Source organism: Phascolarctos cinereus, unplaced genomic scaffold, assembly GCF_003287225.1.
Source record: "Phascolarctos cinereus isolate Bilbo 61053 unplaced genomic scaffold, phaCin_HiC Scaffold_4;HRSCAF=312, whole genome shotgun sequence".
In the NCBI taxonomy this organism is placed as follows: domain Eukaryota; kingdom Metazoa; phylum Chordata; class Mammalia; order Diprotodontia; family Phascolarctidae; genus Phascolarctos; species Phascolarctos cinereus.
The window spans coordinates 664,117,501-664,139,409 of NW_027555847.1; the positions used below are offsets into that span (position 1 = coordinate 664,117,501).

The window sequence follows — 21,909 nt, forward strand, 5'->3', positions numbered from 1 at the left end:
TAAGGTCCAGAGAAGGGAAATGACTTGTCTGAGGTCATATGGGTAATAATAATAATAATAATAACGGCTCCTAGCACTTTAATGTTTACAGAGAGTGCCTCAAAACAGCCCCGAGGGGCAGGTAGTAGTAGTACAGTTGTTATACTCACTTTGCCAGTGAGAGAACTAAGGGATGGAGCCTGAGGTCAATCAAGTCCAGGGGTCCTAACTCCAAGCCCCCACTTTACCCCCATCCCACCATCCCCCATCTCTTTTGGTTGGGAGTGATTCAGTGGACGCTTCTTGAGCCGCTCTGTGTTAGGCCACACAGGGAGTTGGGAGTGGATGGAATAATAAGGAAAGGAAGAGACGTGGCCCCTGGCCCCAGAGAGTTCGCTGGACTAGAGCGGGCCCACAAAATTCAGAATCATGCCAAGTGGTAGAAATAAGGGGTTCAGAGGAGAGAAGACTGTGGAGAGATTCGGTGGAAGGGAATCATAGAGGGCTTTTCTGGGTGAAGGGATACCTGAGCTGAGTCTTTGAAGTGTGGGGAAGATTGAGGGCGTTCATGTAAGTGGAATGGGTCTGGTGATTGTATGTAAACACCCTGGTTTGGGGGAGCCTGAGGTAGGAGGTGACTGAGAGGGCCGGAGAAGGGAGGACAGGGCCACCTTGGGTGCTAACATCTGATACAAGAGGCAGTAGGAAGCCATTGATGGTTTTTGAGCTAGAAAGTGGGGATAGAAGTGAATTTGAAGAAGATAGATCTGTCCGCATTAGAATAACCCAGGAGTGTGGGAATGGGGGGTGGAGTGGGGGTAGTGTAGAATAGAGAGAACAATGGATCGAGCAGTCAGGAGACTTGGGATTGACTCCAGCTCTTCCACCTCCTCATCATGTGACCTCGAGCAAAGGTATCTCTTCTCTGGTCCTCTGTTTCCTCACCTATAAAGTTGGGCCTCACCTACTGTCTGAGGTTTCTTTCAGTTGTGACATCCTATGGTCCTGTGCACACTGAACCCCACTGTCCCGCGTTGTCGTCTTGCTACTAGTCTCATCTGTGCCCTAAGAACCCCCGTCACTCCCTCCTTGCCTTCCGTAGGTGAGCCCTAAGATTCTAAGATGGCCAGGGTTTCCTTGCCTTAAACAGGTTCTCCTCAAGTTCCAGGCTCTGGCTGGGATGCCCCATGGAGGCTGCCAAGTTTTAAGGTTGAGTTTTAAAAAAGCAGCTTTGTGAGTACAAGATGGGGAAGGTGTAGGTCCACTGCAGATCGTCTTAAAAAACCTTGCAGGTTTGGGTGGGCTGTAAGCTCGAATGCCAGCTGTCAATTTATTGTTAAGTTCACGACCCCAGATTAAGAGCCTCTGAACCAGAGAGATATGAAGGTCTTGCCTAGAAAGCTTTATGTGGGGGAAAGATTGGTGTTAGGCCAAGAACAGGAAGAGTTTTAGAAATATTGAGAAGAAATAGGGTCCCAGACTCAGAATAAAATCTGGGTTCAAATCCCTGTTTGACACTAAGACAGTCTTGTGCGTCTCTGGGCCTCAGTCCCGCTCTAAAACAGGAGGAGACTGGATGTTCCTTTCAGCTGTGCCCATCTGAGATTCTGGGGCTGGCTCTTCTGCCCTCTCCCCTCTCCCAGCCATGCCATGGCCAGCCTGAGGGCTGGCGAGGGCTGGCTTGAGCCCCTTGGTGTGGAACAGTGCATGACTGACTGAGCAGCCCTTGGCTTCAGCTCCTGGGGCCTGTCAGCTCCAATCTGCCTGGCCCTGCTGTGGTCCCAGGTCTGCCGTTCTCCTTATCCTCCTGTCTTCCCCAGGTCCTCTCCAGGGCCTCGCTTGTCTTCAGACACTATGATTCTGCCCCCTCCCATCCGGCCTGTCTCCCTCTATTACTGTCTGTCACATTTTTGCTTCCTGCCTCCCCAAACCGTGGCCTCCAGTTCTTAATGCATCCCCTCCACCCCTTTCCTGCCACTTGGTTCTGCATCATTCACCTGGTCACACCTTTTGACTCCAAATCCAATGCTTGTTCCCCCATGTTAGGCCCTTTCTTTTCATTTATGCAATTCCTTTGAATGAGACCTTCCCTTTCCCAAGGGTCGAAACCTGACCCTTCCACCAAATATTGCAAGGGAGGATGAGAGAGGTCTCAGAAGAGAAAGAGGAGAACAAGAAAGGGATGTCAATGGGGGAGAAGAGAAAGAAGGAAAGAGAAGAAAATGGAAGAGATAAAGAGATAGAGAAAGAAAGAAGAAAATAGAGGACTTAGAGATGAAAGAGAAGGAATAAGTGAAGAGAGGGGAGAAAGGAAAGAGAGGTGATAGGAGGAAAGAGAAGGAGATGGAGGAGAAGAGGGGCACCTGCAGAGACTGTTTCTAGAGCAATTTCTAGGAGTCTCATTCCCTGTCTCCTGTGTTACTCAGCAAAACACCCGCTCTGGGCATCGAGCATATGAGACCTCTAGGACCCCAGAAATAGGCCTTTACACCTGTCAAGGAGCAGCCAAAGGCAGCAGTCACAGTCATGATCCCAAATTTCCTGAGACCAGTCAGAGCCCTAATGCCACTCTCCCCCTCAGTGAGGGAATGCTGCTTTTTCTTCTCAGCACTACAATGGTACCCATTTATCCATTGTCAGGGGAGGGGATCAGACGGAACTGGCCTGTCTTTGGCCTCTTTCAGGTAATGAGGCTGGACTTTTCAACAGAATCATAGAATGCCACATCTGGGAGAGATGCCATGGCATAGAACGTCAGGGCTAGGAGAGACCTAAGGACTGGGAAAACATCTGGTCTGATGCCTTCATTTTACAAATCAGGAAATTGAGGCCCAAAGAAGGGGGAGGAGTGACTTGCCTGGGGTCCCCCAGCAAAGCAGTGGCAAAGCTGGGATTGGAGCCCCAGGTTTCTGGGATGCTGCGGGCAGAGTTCTTTGTCCTTCTTTGCTGCAAATGAGTCCTAGCCCACCCCCTCCGAGTCAGGCTGTTGCTCAGCAACCCAGCACAACACCTTAAGGCAGAAAGGGGAGCTGAATTCCTGGGAGCTGAGGTTCTCACAAGCCAAGGGCAAAGTTCCCAGGTGCTCCACAGCCGGGCCAGGCCTCTCCAACAGCCCCAGAGCCCCTTTCCTTTTGCATTTGCATCATTTAGGCAATCTTCCAAGCTGCTCATGAAGGCCCCAGATCTGGGCCTCAGGCCTCCCTGATCAGGTCAGCTTCTCAGGGCAGCACTTGGAGCGGAGACCAGGGGGAGGCAGGAAGGGGAAGGGAACAGGCATTTACACAGTGCCTACCACGTGCCAGGCACTGTGCTGAGCTCTTGTTATAAATACTATCTCATTTGTTTCTCACAACAACCCTGAGAGGTAGATGCTGTTTTATCCTCATTTTATAGATGAGGAAACTGAGGCAGACAGAGGTTAAGTGACTCACACAGAGTCACCCAGCGAGTAAGTGTCTGAGGCTGGATTTGAACTCAGGTCTCCTAACTCCAGGCCCAGCTCTGTATCCCCCACACCACCTAGCTTCCACGAGAGTGCTATGGAGACCTTCTCTGATGCCTGCTCGTGGCATAAAGGACAACCTGCCTTCCAAAAGCATGTTCCAGGGGACCGCAGATTCTGGCAGGATCCGCCAAGTAGGTGAAGCTCACAGCATGGGCCCAGGGATGAATGGTCTGTCTGGCATCCTAAGTGAAAGGAGGCCATCCCACCAGCAGGCTGACCACCAGGGGATGATTTTTTTTTTGTTTTTCTGGCAGCCACGGCAACTCGAGACTGCCACGCTCACTGCCGTCACCTGTCTACCCAGTCAGCCTCTTCCTCTAGATCTCTCCGCTACATCTCCCCTCCACGCGCACTGCCATCCTCTCTGCTGCGGCAGCTTCCTGCCTGGTGTCCCTGCCTGAGCCTCCTTCTCACAGCTGCTACAGGGAGCTTCCTGAAGCCCAGTCTCACCACATTACCCTCCCCCAATGCACCCCCCTCCTCAGTAAACTCCAGGGTCTGCCTCTTCCCCTAGGATCAAATATAAAACTCTTGGTGGCATTGAAAGCTTCTTATGGCCTGGTCCCTTAGAACATTTCCAGCCTTCTTCAGTTCTTCTGCCCGTTACATGCTCTGCACTGCAGGCATATGGGCTCATTTGCTGTTCTCATAATGACATTCATTCTCCCACCTCCATGCTTTTGCACTAGCCGTCCCCCATACCTGGAAGGATTGCTGTCCTCATTTCCGATCCTTCATTCCCCGAGGGTCCCTCGACTCCCACCGGAGGCTTTTCCTGTCCTCCGCCACTGGCTGCTAGTAGCCTTTCCTCCCAAGTTCTCATCTCTATTATGCGTACGTCTGGCGTATATATCCATGGACAAGCATTTTCTCTCCTGCATTTGACTGTAAGCTCCTTGAGGGCAGGCGCCATTTTTGCTTTTTTTCCTTTGTATCCCCAGCACTTGGCACAGCAGAGATAATAATGATCTTGCCCTATGCTACCCTCACAGTGTTTTCCTGAAAGTCAAATGAGATGATGCATGTGGAGTGTTTTAAGCACCTCGTGTAAATGGGTTTTCCTTGTGGTATGAAGGGCAGCTGACCTTGGGGTCAGCACATACCAGCTGTATACCCTGCACAAACCACTTAGCTTCTCAGTCTCTCCAAGCTGAGAAGCTGCAGACCAGTGGATGGTCCTCGTTGATTATCAGTTTTCCTCACCTGTGAAATCACAGGCCCAGACCTGCCCTCCCCCCAAACAATGTTATTGTAGAAATAACAAATGAAGAATAGCTAGCATTTATGTAGCATTTTAAGGTTTACAAAGCACTTTGCAAGATTTACCTTCTTTGATCCCCACAACAACCCAAGCAGTGGGAATTTCCCTATTTTGATTATCCCCATTTTGCAGATGAGGAACATGAGACAGGCAGATGTTAAATGACTTGCCCAGGGTCACAGAGCTAGTACATGTCCAAGGCTACATTTGAACTCAGACTTCCTGTTACCAGCTCCATGGCTCTGCCAACAGCTGCCTCGAGGCAATCAGAAGCAAGTGTAGGAGAAATCCTCCCAGTCTCCGGCTGAGGGGACCTGAACCTTTATGAGCTTCAGATCCTAATCCTTCACTAAAGTTCTCCAGGCTTTGCCTGGCTCATGATGCAGTTCAGGTGAGGCATCCAGACATCCAGAGAGTGTCTGCCCTCCCAGGCCACCCTGGTGCTGATAGTGAGATGGGCTTCTGAAGCAGGTGTCTGGGCCACAGCCCTGGTCAGGTTCCCTGTTGGCCGTGGCCCGAGGGCCCCAGCTTTATGACAGAAAGCATCTTGATGTTGGAGGTAAAGACCTTGACTCAGAGGCAGAGGACGAGGTTTCACATACAGCCTCTGCTGCTTCCTAGCCAGGAGACTCGAGTAAGCTGCTTCTTCTCTCTCTGGGCCTCAACCACCTCATCTGTAAAATGGGACATGGGGTTAGAAGAGATGATCCGGGAGGTCCCTTCCAGCTTTAAAATCTGATCCCAGGCCAGGGTCCTCTCCCAGCACCATGATTCTCAGACTGCCTCTCAGCTATGCACATTGAGGTGGGCTTGAGGGTGTAGTCACAGTCAAGAGCCCAGAACCATCTTGAGCGCACTCCTACCAGACCCCAGGCCTAGGACAGCTGGTCAATTTTCAATCCTCTGAGAGCCCTTGTAGGGCAGGAGCCCTGTAGCCTAGTTCAGGGTTCTAGCCCAGTGGAAAGGAGGGTAAAGTCAGACAGCCACTACTCTGTGGAGCTAGGTTTTGAACCCAGGTCTGCTGACTGATCGTGTGAGCTAATATATGTAAAGGTCTCTGCAAACTTAGCGCACTCAATAATTGTTAGCGATTATTATGATGCCATATCCCACGCTCTCACCATTATCCCAGGCATGAACTCAACAAGAGGGAGATCTGGGTTAGAACCTTAGCTCTGACTTACTAGCTGTGTGAGCCTCAGTTTCCCCATCTGTAAAGTGAAGCAGCAATTCCTCTACCTCCCTCACAGGGTTTTGTAAGGAAGGCACTTTGTGAACTAATTTAAAAGAGGGAGGAAAATGTCAACTTGTGGACTCCAGTTGGCTCATTAGGTGGAGCTTCCACTGAGCATTCCGTTTTTAAGGAGAACTCTACAATGTCAGGACTAGAACAGGGCAAGTCACGGAACCTCTCCAGGCCTCAGTTTCCTCCTCTGTAAAATGAGGGGGTCGAACTCCATGGGCTGTGAGGTCCCCTCCAGCTCTAGGTTTCTGGTCACAGAATGAGTCACAGATCTTAGAACCCTTTGTGTCAAAGACTGGCTCAAGGACAGTGAAGGGCTGGGTACAGTAAGAAGAATTTTTCTCACTTTCTTGGATCATATAATCCCCACCCAGGAAACCTGCAATAACATGCACCTTGGTATTCCCCGGTTTAGTGAGAACAAATCTCCCCTGTAAGCCAAAAGTTGACAATAATGTAGGAGAAAGTTTTATTAAAGGAGGTTGATCAGCCATAGATCCCAGAGAGGTGTGTAACTCCCCAGGGTGCTTTAAAGTCCTCAGGCTGGCGGGGAATGCCTGCTTTCCTGCAGTGTTTCAGTGTTATCTCTTGGGCCTCAATGCACCTTCCAGAGTTACTGTCTCCTGGGTGATTGCCTAACCTTTTGTCTCAGACCCTTTCTCCTCTGTGTCATCTTCATTGTCTCCCATTTACCAGCCTCACCCGTAAGCATACACATAACCTTCAGGTGCAGCTACTTCAGGCTTTGAGTAACTGGGTAAAATAAAGGAAAAGGGAAGAACAAATAATCTACCACTACCTAAAAATGTCAGAGCCAGAAAGGACCTTAGAACACAGGATATCAGAGCTGGGAGGGCCCTTAGAACACTGAATGGCAGAACTAGGAGGGCCCTTAGAACACAGGATGTCAGAGCTGAAAGGGCCCTTAGAACACAGTGTCAGAGCTGGGAGGGCTTTTAGAACACAGAGTGTCAGAGCTGGGAGGGCCCTTAGAACACAAGATGTCAGAACTGGGAGGGCCCTTAGAACACTGAATAGCAGAGCTGAGAGGGCCCTTAGAACACTGAATAGCAGAGCTGAAAGGGCCCTTAGAACACTGAATAGCAGAGCTGAGAGGGCCCTTAGAACACACAGTGTCAGAGCTGAGAGGGCCCTTAGGACATAGAATGTCAGGACTAGGAGAACATCTAGTCCAGGCCCTTCAGGGAGGGAACAGAACATCAGAGAAATTTAAAGGCAATCATGACCGGAGGTGAGAGCGATAGGCCCCAGGCATCCTGAATCTCCATGCAGGCCTCTGTACCCCATCCTGCCAGTAAAGTGTAATGAATAACCTGCACATGTATTTTATTGCTGACTCTTGTCTAAGACCCTTCTGAAGCACCCCTGACCTTTCTTGCAATGCTTGGCTCACTGTGCCATGTGCCTGGGGACTCCTCTCTGCCGGCTCTTTTCCCATTTACTTAAGAGGCCATCGGTTCCTGTTCAGAGAATCCCTCCTTCCCTCCCTCCTGGGTTAGTGAGAAGAAGGAGGGAAGCTGCTGGCAAGAAGCAAATGATCATTTCTGGCTCCAAGAGTTTCTAATGTAAGTGCTGATAACCTTTCCCAGGATGGTGCATCGACCTCTAAATATAGATACAGATATTTGTAAAACTAATGCCTGGGCCCATGGGGCCAGGTGGAGGGGGGCAGAGACTGGATGGAGCTGGTTGTCTTACCTCTGGTCAAGGAAGAGAGCTGGGTAGAGCCAGCAGCTCCGTCTATTTGGTCTTGCTCCCCTACTGAGTCTGGCCATCACTGGGACTGCTGCGGGCAGGGGGTAGAGGTGGGGAAGGGCCTGGCCTGGCCAAGCTCTCCAGCTTATGACATATTGCTTTGGCCTGGGGCATCATTCTGTACCCCTGCACTAGCCCTCCTTCCCATGAGGGAGATCTTGTTAATGCACCACTAGCGTTACCCCGAGCCTGGCTCCAGCCATGTACCTAACAGGATCCCCATTTCACACTTGTAAGAGCCCCACTGCCCAGAGAAGAACAGAAGGAAACTTTATGGTCTGGATGACTTTATTGGAACACAGCCATGCCCCAACAATTTAAATATTTCTGTAAATTCTTGGCTAACTAGATTAGAGGGAATTGAGCTGAACTCATCTAATCTAGATCGATCTTAGCCCAGGCTGGAGGCAGAGGACACGTGGGAACTTGGCTTCCTGGGACAGGCTTGAGTAGGTTGGGCAGCACGGTGGAAAGACCCCTGGGTTTGGTGGCTGAGAAGTGGGTTCAGATCCTGCCCCTACTGCTTAAGACTTGTGGAACCTCTCTGGGCCTCAGTTTCCCCACCTATAAAATTACAGCATCGGACTAGATAACCCCTACAGTCTTCCTTCTCTAAATTGGTGATCTAATGGCTATGCCCTAGATATCCCCTTTTATCTTCTCCCAAGCTCACTCATCCTTTAATTTCAGCTCTTTCCCTCAATTCATCAAGTACCCATCGAGTGCTATGGATGCTGTGGGTGCTGAATTGAGCTGTCATTCCCTGCGTCCTGATGATGGCCTAGTTACCCCACCAAGCTCCCTTCCCTTCCCCTCCCTGTGCTGCAGGGGCACACACACTCTCTCTCTCTCTCTCTCTCTCTCTCTCTCTCTCTGTCTTTCTCCTTTATTTTTCCCTCCTGCTTTTTGAGGGTAATGTAAGAAATGTCCTCTAGGGCTTTTCCAGCTCAAAACATCTTTTTGGAACCCTGCTAGATACAGGGATGTGTAATGGGAGGAGGCTTCGTGGTTCTCTACAGGAGAGCCAGAAAAGAATGCTCTTTCAAGACAGGGAGGAGCCTGGTAGAGTCCAGAACAGATGGAACCTGGACTGGGTTAAGTGCTTGAAGGCCAAAGGGAAGGAACCCTTAATTCAACAAACACCTATGAAGTGCCTCACTTGAGGGCAGGGAATAAACAAAGAAGGCCCTGCCTTATAGAGTATAAGCTCTTTGAAGGCAGGAATTGCTTTGGTTTTGACTTCCTATCCATAGCACCTAGCAGTACATACTTAGGCCAACACTATGAGTCAGAACTGTGATGGAGAGTTCCCAACTGCTCTGCAAAGGTTTGAGGAGGGGGAGAACTCTTTACTCAGGGGATGTAAGGAAAGGCTTTTTTTTTTTTTGCAGGGGGGGAGGGGAGAACTGAACAAGGCTGTGAACCAAGCCTTGAGGAAAAAGGATTTCGACGGGGAGAGATGGGAGAGCCTAGTTCCAGAAGCTCAAAAGTTGTGTTGTCTACTTTGCTGAGGTCTAGGGAAGCCACCTGCAATTCGAACCTCCTCCCTCTGATTCCTGATCAGTGCTCTTTCCACTGTGCTGAGTGAATTCCAAGTATGGGTGAGGGGGAGCCTTCCTGCGTGCAGAGGGCAGGGAAGCGAGCAGGTAGCAGCTGGTGGTGGCCCACCATGTCACATTGGGATTCTGACTCGGCTGGGACATCTTTGGTCTGGCCCCTAACATCTAGACCAGTGGCAGCGGTGGTCCCCGTGGTTTCTGCCTGAGTCAGACTTCATCTGCAGGATCATACTTGGTTTGGGATGCCACGTTTTAGGAAAGCTGTTGGTAACCTGGGCCACATGTGACAAAGGGATGGGAGACTAGGCTGTATGAAGATCAGTTGGTGGGAATTCACAGGATTTAGAGATGGAAGAAATCTTAGAGGCCACAGGTTCCCCACCCCTGATCTAAGTTCATCTCCCGGTTTTACAAATTAAAAAAACCAAGGGCTAGAGAGGGAAATAACCTGGTTGAAATGACTTGGGTTCAAATTATTCCTCAGACACTCACTAGCTGTGTGATTCTGGGCAAGTCAGTTAACCTCTCTCAGACTCAGTTTCCTTGTCTGCAAAACTGGGAACATATGAACACCCACCTCCTAAGATAGTTGTGGGGGTCAGATAAGATAGCATCTGTAAAGTCCTGTGTAAACCGGAAAGCACTGTATAAATGTTGGCTGTTATTATTATTATTAAGTTGGGGCTGCTCAGCTTGGTGAAGACTTCACGGTGGAGATATGATGGCAGTTGTCAGGGGCACTGCCCTGAATAGTTAGAACGTGAGAGCTCTTCAGAAGTGGAATGGGTTGCCTCACGGGCACTGAGTACCCCATCCCTGGAGGAATTCAAGCAGAGACTGGTTAGCCACTTTGCCAAGGATGCTATGGAGGAGGTGTGAGTTTAAATACAAATTGGACTGGACACATCCTGAGATTGCTTTCAGCTCTAGGGTTATGAGATCCTGCTGAAATGTGGATGAGCTTCCTGGGTTCCAAAGAGAGCCCCCTCAGGAGGGAGGAGGTTAGATCTATGTCTGCGTGTAGCGCCACATGTCATTTTCTAGGGCATTTGAGTCACACCTGCCGATCTGCACGTCTCCAGCTGGGCCCGGCCCAGCCTAGCCCCATTATATGAACTCCCATTGTGTCCACATGGTCCTTGAGGCCCTGAGCATGGTAGAAAGAATTCTGGCTCTGGCACCAGCATCCCAGCCCCGCTACTCACTACTGTGTGACTCTGGGCAAGTCCTTGCCCCTGTTTCCTCATCTGCAAATTGAGGGGTTAGTCCTAACGGCTGTCTAAAGTCCCTCTGTACTGCCGCCATCACCATGACCCTGCCCACCTCACAGGCTGCCTCTTTCCTTTCCTCCAGAATCCCCCAGGTTCATCAAGGAGCCCCGGGATCAGATTGGGGTGTCAGGTGGTGTGGCTTCCTTCGTTTGCCAGGCCACTGGAGACCCCAAGCCGCGGGTGACTTGGAACAAGAAAGGCAAGAAGGTGAACTCCCAGCGGTTTGAGGTAAGGAAGCATCTTCCACCTCCCTCCTTCCATCTCTAGCTTCTAAAAAACTGGCAGTCACATACATAAGTACAGCCCCCCTACACACACACACATACACACACCCTAAACATATCTGTGTACAGCCGCCACCCCTACCCACCCTCCACGCACAGTCATCCCCATGCACACCCTTGCCTCAGACCCATAGGGTCATAGACAGCTCAGGCCCTGATCAAGGGTCACCCCTGTGGGCCTCCTCAGAGAAGAGCTCATTCTGCTTCTCCATGTCCCTGGGCTCCCCAAGGCTGTCTGGGTCTTGGCCCCACGCAGAGGCTGCACTAAAATGGGGCATAGGCTCTCAAGTGTGTCTCTCTCTGAATTTGGATCCCCACTGAAAGACATAAATGCACTCTGCAGACATTCACCCTGGTGATGGCTAGCATCTCCCACCTCTCCCTATTCTTCCCTGGAAACCCAGGGAAGAATAGATAGATAGAGATAGAGATAGATATATTTATACACAGTGTGAAACAGATACACAACCTCCCTCCCAAATTCAGATACTCATCGCTACACAGAGATACACATATACCCTTAATGCACAGGGAAACACATCCCTGCATATCTAGGGAGAGGGTTAGGGACTAGACCTGTGATTTCACTACCATAGGGAACTCCTGGAAGAGAAATTTCCATCTCTCAATGCAACGTGTAATCCCAGAAAGCTTTCTAAAACACTGAGAATTGAATTGACAGAATCACCCAGGCTGTGTCAGAGGTGGGACTTGAACCCAGGTCTTCCTGGAGCCAAGCTCAGCCAGCTCTCTGTTCACAAATCCACATTCTCATGCTCATGTGCATGCATACACCCTTACAGGTAAGGTCCACAATCTTCTTTGCTACTAAGCAAAGATATACATATATGTTCTGTGCATAGATGCACACACACCACACTGTATATAATATATAGGCACACACCCCTACACATACTTACAAGTGCATACCATACAAGTCACTTCACTACTGTCTGCCTCGGGTTCCTTATGTGTAAAATGGGGATAACAATAGTGTCTCTCCCAGGGGTATGGGGATAAAATGAGATAATATTCATAAAATGCTATGTAAATGCTAGCTGTTACAATTATTGCTATTGTTATTACTCTACTATTACACACATATTCACCCACCTATACACAGATACATACTCTTGCACTTGGGTCTACAAATATACCTATACAGCCTCATGCAGGCACACATATACACACACATGTCCTGATGCAACCCCTCTCCTCTGCACTATATCTGCCCTCTGTCACCATAGGTCCCTAAACTACAGCCACATTCCCAATGGCAAAAGCAGAAAAGAAAGCTTGTGCATGCAGTCCCCAGCTAGGATGGAGCATGCTCCAGAGAGGGTCAGGCAGCACGGAGAGAAGGGTGGGGATAATGCAACTCAGAAAGAGCTCTGATGCTTATCTGCTCCTTTTCTTCCTGTCAGACTATCGAGTTTGATGAGAGTGCTGGTGCGGTACTTCGGATCCAGCCCCTGAGGACGCCCCGGGATGAAAATGTGTATGAATGTGTGGCGCAGAATCCCATCGGGGAGATCACTGTGCATGCTAAGCTCACTGTCCTCCGAGGTACTGGCAACCCCAATTCTGGTGCCCCCTGTGCTGACCAGGGTCTCCACATGGCTCCAGCACACCCATCCTATTGGGCTCAAATTGGAGCAAGAGGGAAACCAGGGGGTGGGTGGGTGGGTGAATGGTGTCTACCTTCCCAGTGACCTTTTTGCTGATCTGGAGTCCATGGATTTGGAGTCAGGGGACCTGAGTATAAATCCTATCTCTGCTATTTATTAGCTATGTAGACAAGTCACTAAAGTTCTCAGGCCTTAGTTTCACTCTCTCTAAAATGAGGTGATTGGACTAGATAATCTCTCAAGGCCTTCGCCACTCCCAAATCCTGTGATCCCATGAGTCTCCAAGTAATTAAAGAAAGCTCTTAGTGTGTACCTGGCCCTGTGTTCTGTTGCACACACGCGGGAAAGGGGCAGTAGCCCCTACCTTGAGGAGCTCAGTATTGAGGTGGGGAGAACACCTGGGTTCTAGTCCCTCTGTGAGCCTCATTTTCCCCATTTGTAAAGGAGCTGGGCAGTATGTAAGGTCATTCCCAACTCTGGTCTGCTGTCATCCGGCTCTGTACTGTCCCCAAGATGACAAGAAGTTCAATAAGAATAAATTCTTATCTGTTTGGTTTGGTTTGCTCTATGAGCAATAGGACCACAGGACATAGAGCTAGGAGGGACCTTAGAAATCATCTGGGCCAAGGACTGAGGTCCGGAGAGAGGGGAATTACCCAGGGTCACACAGGGCGTACATAAGTAGCAGGGCCAGAATATGAACCCGTAGCCCTTGGCTTGAGATTCAGGGCTCATCCCAAAGTGTCGTACCTCAGAGCTCAGAGTGGGGGGCTGAGATCAGCGAGACCTGAAGCAGCAGCTCCCGGAAGATCATTTCTGGGAAATGTTGTCCAGCCAGGCCTTCCTTTTTTGTACAGTTTGGTGTGGGGCATGGGGGACAAAGAAGAATCAGAAACTGCCTGAGTCCTCCCCTGGTGTCCCATTGTGATGTGGAAATGAGCCTGGGCTCCCTGAGGCAGTCTACTGGAAGCCCAAGCTTAGGCCAGCTGTGCCACACTGGAAAGGCAAGCCTGCCTTTGGACCCTCTGTCTGGCCTGGACCAGTCTAACTCAGCTGGGGGGGAGGCTCAGCCTCAATGATGGGGGATTTGGGCAGAGCCACCTTCTGAGACACGGCAAAACTGGGTGGGGGCTACAAATCTAAGTAAATGAAGAGAATGCATTCCACATCTACAAAATCACGTATCCTTAAAGTGTTGAAATGCATATTTCTACAACACTTCAAGATTTGTAAAGTATTTTCTCCCCAACAACTCTGAGGTACATTGTATAAGCAATATCGTCATCCCTGTGTTACAGATCAGAAAACTGAGGCTCAAAGAGAGGAGTGACTTACCCACAGTCACACAACTAGTCAGGGTCAGAACAGGAATTCATCCTCTTTGTATGCTAGGTGAACTCAGCATAGAGACCTGAGTTCAAATGTGACTTCAAATATTTAACTAGTAGTCACTTAAACATCTGCCTCAGTTTCCTCATTTGTTAAATGGAGGTGGTAATTGCACCTAGGGTTGTTTTGAGGCTCAAATGTGATGATATTTGTAAAAGCTCTTAGCCCAGTGCCTGGCATGTAGTAGGCCCTTAATAAATGCTTGTTTCCTTTCCTTTTCTTACTTCCTTTCTCCATGGCCAAGAAAATCCCCAAATTTAGACCTCATGCCTCTAGGGTAAGGGGCTCATTAAGATTTCAGCAGGGAGTAAAGCACCTACCCAAAAGAAAGAATAGTTTTCTAGCACTTTAGCAACACCCATTTGCTTACCTGCCCATTAATGGGCTCATTACAAATAATTATCTGTTCATTACAGTAGGTCCGGCAGGACTTCTGCGTGACTGCACTTCATTAGTATTGCTGGAGTTCCTGGGTGTATTGGAAAATAACACAATTGCCTTTCTGTCTAACCCTAATCTACAACTCAGATTTGACAGCGGCCTCAGCTTGGCCTCCCCGCCAGCAGGCAGGCGGGCAGGCAGCTGGTCGGAGCCATCGAGGTTGGCCTCAGATAGCCCTTGCTCAGCTGGGAGGGCTGTAATCACCTTACCCTTCACCCAGCTTTCTGCAGGCTCCACCACCCCACTGCGCTCCCTTGAGCAGCTGAGTCAGGATGACAAGTGGGGAACATCTTGGGTCTGTCGGTTTATCAGTGGGGGAAGGATTTGGCCCAGATGTGCTTGAAAGGCACTGGCCTTGGGGTGCAGGAAAGGAGTGGGTGGGGATCTGCAGTCTGTAGGGCCTTAGAAGCCTCAGTTTTCCTCTGCCTCCATGGACCCAAATGGGGCTTGGAGATAAAGGACCTGGACTGGAGTTCTAGCTCCCCCACTGAACTCTGTGTGCCTGTGAGCAAGTCCCTTCCCGTCCCCAGGCCTCAGTTTACATCTATAAACTCTGGGGGGTAGGTGGACAGAGCTAGACTTAGGTGGGCCCTTCTTGGCCCTGGGAATGGTCACTGCACAGCACAGGGTAAGAGTTCCTTGAGGCAGCAGGGGGAGGGGGAAGATTCTTCATGTGAGCAGCACCATTTCTGCCCTGCCCCCTCTCCCTGTCTTCTGGGCCCAATTCCTCAGAGGCCTAGGAGTCAGCCAGACGAGCACAGGCCTTGTTTCTCCCTGTACTGAGCCATCTGGACCCTGATCCAAGCAGTGGCTGCTTCCTGGTGCCAGAGAGAGGGAGGGAGATGGGGATCTGGGAGAGAGGGCTCCTCCCTGCTCCCCACTGCAGGCCGAGGCAGAGCCTCCTCTCCCATTCCCTGCCAGCTGCTCCTTCCCCAGAGATAGGCGCATACTGACCTTTGCACAGCTTTCATGAAAAGCCTGCTCCTTGGGGCCCTGGGCGCCTGACTCCACGTCAGGACCTGGAGAGTTAAAAGGACAGACTGAATCCATTAACCTCCTCCAGGCAAACAGAGACAGAGGAGGGAGGCTTCCCGCCCATCCCTGCCATCCAGGGCTGGCTCCTACGTGCCCCCTCCAGCCCTTCTCAGCAACACCCTGGTTTTTGATCAGAAGCCCTGCTCTGGATCCCAGACTGGGGCTGCATACAGAGGCTCATGGAACTTCAGAGCGTCAGGGCCTTCAGAGATCAAGGAGCTCTGCTCCCGCATTCTGCAGAGGGGGAAACTGAGGGCACAGTGTCTCCTTGCCTTCCCGTCCAAGCTGGTCTCCCTGCACGAAGCTGCCAGCACTTTATCGCCTTCCCCTTTATCTTGATCCTCACATCCATAAATATACATGTGAGCGAGCTCAGAACGGCAAACACACACTCGCTTCTGCTTTTAATTATTGAACAGCTGTGCCCACTGCAGGGAAGGAGCAGCAGTGCTACTCTTGTCTCCTTCCTGGGACCAGAGAGGTGGGGCTGGGGGTAGATTCTACCCTCTACTTTTGGGGAGATGGAGGGATGCAGGGGGAGGGATTACAGGCCTGGCAACCCTTCTAAGGAGGAGCTTGGATGGAGCCCCCTTCTAAGACCAGCAAGATGAAGCCAGGTGCTCTTTGGTGTCTCCTTAGGAGCACAGACTTGAAAGAGCCTCCCCCCAGCCCTCCTCTTACAGATGAGAAAACTGAGACCCCTGGGGCAGCTAGGTGGTACAGTGGATAGAACACCAGCCCTGGAGTCAGGAAGATCTGAGTTCAGATCTAGTCTCAGATACTTACTAGCTATGTGACCCTGGGCAAGTCACTCAACTCTGATTGCCTCCAAAAAAAAAGTTATTAGTGAAATTTAAAATAAAATATTATTAAGTGGGAAAAAAATTTAAAAAAAGAGATTGACACAGAAAACCAAAAAGAAAGAAAACTTAGACCCCAAGAAATGACTCACCCAGCACCTCATAGCTATTTAGTAGCAAAGCCAAGATTAAGTCCACTTCAAGGTCTCCCCTTTGTTGTTGCTCTGTGGAAACACAGGAATATAGAAAGAATCTGAGTTGTAAAAGACCTTATGGCTTATCTTGTCAAACCCAGTTCATTTTGCAAGCAGGGAAACTGAGCCCCAGAGAGGGGAAGGGATTTGTTGGTAGTCAGGGGTAGAGCTGGTGTTTGAGCCCATGACTCCTGATTCCCCTCTACCATGCTATTGTGGATTCTCCCACCCACCATTCAGCTTGGTGGCCTTTGGGGACACAGGGACAGCACCCTCAGAAACCAAACAGTGGCCCTGCTTACATACTTTCAAGTCAGTTACAGGGTGCCACCAAACCTGCCCCTGCAAGAACTGGACCCCGTAGGGCTTTCCTTCTTGGAGAAACAGGCTAGAAATAGATTGAATGAAATGAAACATTAGCACCTGATCTTCGCAGTCTTTTTTTTTTCCTGACCAGATTTGTAATTTTGTCACTATAGGGAGATCTCATTCTGAGCAGAAATCTCTTTTCTAGTGATGGAGAATTCATTCCTCCTTAAAGTAGCCCCTCCCATTTGGGGACAGCTCTCATTATGAGGACATTTTTCCTTATATCAAGCTGAAATCTGTCTTCAAATCACTTCATCCTCTTGGTCCTAGTTCTGCCTTCTGGAGACAAACAAACATTCTAATCCCACTTCTCCCATGACAACCTTTCAAACAACTTAAGGCACTTGTCATGTTCTGTCCACGCTCCTAACCAAGTCATCTATATGTGAAACACCCTCAGTACCTTCAACTGATGATCATCTAGAGTGGCCTCACATCCTCTCACTCTTCTTATCAGCCTCTTCTGATGTGCTCTAGCTTGTCAGTATCACCCCCCCAAAAAAAAAGATGTGGCACCCAGGACAGAAAACAGCATTCCAGGTCAGAAATTAGCACGACTCTCCCTTTCTGGGCACTTTGCCTCTCATCATAAAGCCCAAGATTGCATTAGGCTCTTTTGACCATAATACTGTCTTGTGGACTTATGTGGAGCTTGTGGTCTACTAAGACCATCAGATCTCTTTCCCCTCATGAACTGTTATCTAACCCAGCTGGTATGAGATGCAGGGATCCCCTTTGCAGTGTTTCCAACCAGTGGTCATCCAGCCTGGGTGAGCATCTCCTCCTCTTCCAAAAAGCCTTTCCTGACCATTCATTTCCTGGGAGGAAATGCCAGGGGAGATCATGCCACTTAGTACTTAACCATAGTTTGTCTTGTCAACTTCGTTCAGTGTTGCTTCCTATAAGCCACTCTTAGCTCCCTAATGGGATGGCAAATCCCCTAGAGGTAGGGCAGTGGTCCCCTCTCTGCTCTTAGTGAAGCCCAGAGCTGGGCCTCAGGAAAGGCGGAGTCATGGAAAGGGCCGGAGTGTGGGAAGTGAGGGACCAGTGGCTGCGCATTATCCTAAGCCTTGTCACCTGTGGGAAGGAGGGGCAGGATTTCTTTGTCCGGATGGAAAGAAATGGCAGCGTCTGAACTGAGTGCCAATTTGTGATGCTTGGAGACGCTTTCTCTACCAATCTGATCCTCAAATCTGATCACGCCTCCCATCGTTGTTGTTTTAATTAAACTCCGAGGAATTCTGCAGAATGTGCTGCAAGATGAACATTTTTGTTTAATTAGAAACACTCAGTAATAATAGTTGTACGAGGCCTCCCCCAACACACACACACACACACACACACACACTGCCAATCAAGAGGGCAATTCTCCTAGAGGATTAATTGGCTGATGAAATTGATGAGCCCCCAGTGGAAGGCAGGGGACTGCCAGCCTGGCAGTACTTGGTTGTGATGTCATCAGGAGCCAATCAGAGCCAGGAGTGGCTCTGATAGCACATTTGCTATCTGCTTTTTGGGTCAAGGGGTGAGAGCTCCCCCCATACCTGCCCCCATGGATATGTAATCCACCACATTTCCAACCCTTCTACCTCCCCTGGGCTTGTTTTCCCCAAGCCCCCAGAACTGTTGGAGAATAGAAATCTCCATGAGAGCCGGCACCAGCTTGGTCCGATGCTTGGGCCCTGAAGCTCCCTGCCCATCACATCCTCCAGTCATCCGGGGCTTTGTGTTACTCGCCCAGATCCCGGGTACCCAGCGTGGGCTGGCTGGTGGTTAATGATGCCAGACCCTTTACTGCAGTAGCAACACATGAAAGCTTTTCTTTTTTTCCCACCTTGTTGTCCCCAGTGCCCCCCCGACACACACAGCATTGCCATCCAGTATTATTCCTGTGTGGAACAAAAGCTGCATCTCCCAACTTGGAGGCAGCTGGAGCTGAGAGGGGTAGGCCAGAGGCGCCTCCCTGTGGCCTCATCCTTCTGTTGGATGCTCCAGGAAAAATCAGGCCACGGCCAAACCTTTTCTGAGCCCCGCTGGGTGGGTTTCTGGTCTGGCACTCAGTTCTCTGGGAGCTGGGGGAGGCAGAAGAAGGAGCACCAGTATCCTTGACCAGTGATCAGCCTCCTCTTAGAGCCCTCCCATGCTCAGTGCCTCCCAAGACTGCCTGTTGCCGCCGTGGGGCAGTTGTGATTATTAGGATTACCTCCTTCCTCTGCACCAAAGCCTGTCCCTCCGTGGTGTACCTTCTAGGCCAAGCAGGAGAAGAGGAGGAATCCCTTTTCTGAGATTGGCCCTCAGTGCTTAAAGTTCTTGATCACACTCAGGCTAAACTTCCCTATTTCCTTCGGCCAGTCCTCTACTGGCATCATCCTTGGGCCCTTCACCGTCTTGGTGACCTTCCTCTGGATGCTCTCCCCAGCTTAACAGCATCCCTCCTGAGATGTTGACCCCATGACTGAAGATAATGCTGTTGACTCCAAGGCTTGTTGAAGGCATGGGACTCACCCACAGAGAACAGAATCGATAAATGTTGGCATGTGGTACGGACAAAGCTAAGAAGAGTTTGTAGGAAGGAAGAGGAGACATTTAATTAAGCACCTACTCTGCCTGCCGCTGTGCTAAGCACTTTACATTTTACCCTCGTAAAAACCTTGTGAAGTAGATGACATTTTATCCCCATTTAGAGCTGGAATGAACTTGAAATCATCACGTCCTGTCCTGTTATTTTACAGAGGAAGAAACTCCCCAGAGAAGGGCAGTGACTTGTCCAAGGTCACACAGCTAATAGTTGGTAGATTTCAGAAAACCAAACCCAGGTTTTGCGCCTGGGCTAGAAACCTGGGAGGGTGGGAGAGAACCCAGGGGCTGTGATGTAGATCTTGGCAGTGGCAAATTCCCCATCTCTGTCCTCCATTCATCTCTCCAGAGGGGCAAAGGCAAATACTATGGCCTCTGGCAGTTACTTCTGAAGGGGAAAAAGTCAGACCTGGCCCACTGATGTATTACAGGTGTAGCCCTGGGCTCCTGACCGGCCCTCGCTCTTCCACCCTCAGGCACCAGCCAGGACTCAAGAAGGGAAGTGCTTTCACATTGTCTCGTTTGGGGAATGTAGGCTCGAGAGTATGAAGGGACCTTTGAGATCACCTAGTCTAATGTGCTCGCTCCCGAGGCTCATCCTGGCTCTGCGACTTGCCCGGAGGCAAAGTAGGGAGACTCTATGCAGGGGAACCTAGAGGGTTTCATTGGCTGAACAGCTAGGCTAGCATGAGGTGGCGGCGACAATGAGGGCATCTGTGACTCTTTCCCAACTATGCAGCACCCTCCTGGGAGAGGCCCTGGGCTTCAGTCACCCCATCTGGGAAATGAGGGTAATGGTGCCTTCCTACTTCACCCCCAACCAACACACACACACACACACACACAATGAGGTTTGCTCCAGATGGTCTGGCAATATCTGTGTCAGCTATGGCAGTGGCTCATGGCTTAATCATCTCTGACCCCCTTTGTACAATTTCTTCATAGGAGGATTTCTGTTCATTAGGGGTCTTGGCTATATGGGAGGTCCCTCAGGCTGTGGCAGAGAGAGTGCTCCAGTGGGAGTAGTGACTTCAGCCTGGGATTTAACGGGGTACAGGTGGGGATGGAAAGATAAAAGAAAAGATAAAAAACACACAGAATGTCAGAGCTGGGAAGGCCCTTACAACATAGAATGTCAGATCTAGGAGGGCCCTTAGAACACAGAATGTCAGAGCTGGGAGGGCCTTTAGAGCATAGAATGTTAAAAAAAAAAAACATAGAATGTTAGAGCTGGGAGGGACCTTAGAACACAGAATGTCAGAGCTGGGAGGGTCTTCGGAACATAGAATGCCAGGTTTGGGAGGGCCCTTAGAACATCCAGTGTCAGAGTTAGAGGAGACATTATATTATGGAATGTCACAGTTAGAAAGTCCCTTGGGAAATAGAACAAAACGTCATGGCTAGTCTAATGCCCTCATTTTGCAGATGAGGAGAGAGAGGAGCAGAGACTTGCTTAGGCCACCCGCAGGCCCCAGAGGGCCTCTTCTGCCTCCGCCGATACATTGACCTGGGATGCCTCCCTGTCCCCTCCCTAGGCGCTGGCTGCAGCTCCCTCTCCCCCTCCCTGCACACATACTCTGAATTAGGCCACTGAGCCTATTGACACAGTTTGGAAAGCTTTGAATGGCAGGAGCCCAGCAGTCAGTGGTCCCACCTCACTGCCTGCTCAGAATTACTTTGCAGAGGTTCCTGACAGCTGATTGAGGCCATCAGCCCCAGGGGAGCCCTCCCTCGTCCCTACATTCATATCTGTTGTCTCCTTCGGTCCTCACTGCACTCCTGGGAAGGCTGGTGGGCCAGGGACTAACCCCTTTTTACAGATGAGGAATCTGGGGCCCAAAGAGCATCAGTAACTTGCCCAAGATGACCCAGAGAGTGAGTTTCAGAAGCGGGCCTACAGCGCTGGCTGGCTGCCCAACTCCCGAATCCATTTTAACCCGTTAGTCCACTCATATTCACAGCCAGAGGAGACTCAGAGTAAGGGTAGATGACTCAGCTGAGGCCTCGCAGTCAGTCAATGGAGAGTGGGCACTTGAACCCATCATCTCCCAGTCCAGGGCTCCTTCCCCTCTACCTTCCCAAACAGTGGAACAGGTTAGGGGAAGGTTAAAAAGTGGGTGAATTTGGTGGGGGTTGGAGCCACGTATGGAGGTGTCCTATTGGCCTCTGCCCCAAATACCCACCCCCTAACCACCACCATCACCAATGGGCCTGCTCTCTCCACAGAGGACCAGCTGCCCCCTGGCTTTCCCAACATCGACATGGGCCCCCAGCTGAAGGTGGTAGAGCGTACAAGGACTGCCACCATGCTCTGTGCGGCCAGCGGAAACCCAGACCCCGAAATCACCTGGTTCAAAGACTTTCTACCAGTGGACCCCAGCACCAGCAATGGCAGGATCAAACAGCTGAGATCAGGTAAGGATTTGGGCAGAGAAAGGGGCTGGGGGAGGGGTGGGGCACGGGGTGTCAGACAGGAAAGACAGTGCTGTACTGGGCAAGGTGGCCCTTAGAGAAGTGTCCAGGCAAGAAGGACCTTCTGCCTCTGGACCAAAAGCTGCCTGGCCAGTCATGGTCTCTGATCCTTGCATTCTGGAGGGG

The 21,909-nt window shown here is 50.4% G+C and overlaps 1 protein-coding gene across 12 annotated transcripts in view; it reads left to right on the forward strand.

The window, feature by feature from the left end:
- The window catches only part of PTPRS (protein tyrosine phosphatase receptor type S), a 225,364-nt gene that overhangs the window by 114,745 nt on the left and 88,710 nt on the right, over nt 1-21,909 (forward strand). For all 12 annotated transcript variants that reach the window (XM_078153987.1, XM_078153985.1, XM_078153983.1 and 9 more), the window contains exons 3-5: nt 10,677-10,822; nt 12,303-12,444; nt 21,538-21,726. In XM_078153987.1, coding sequence (XP_078010113.1) covers nt 10,677-10,822; nt 12,303-12,444; nt 21,538-21,726 — 477 coding nt within the window. The remainder of the gene's footprint in view (nt 1-10,676; nt 10,823-12,302; nt 12,445-21,537; nt 21,727-21,909) is intronic.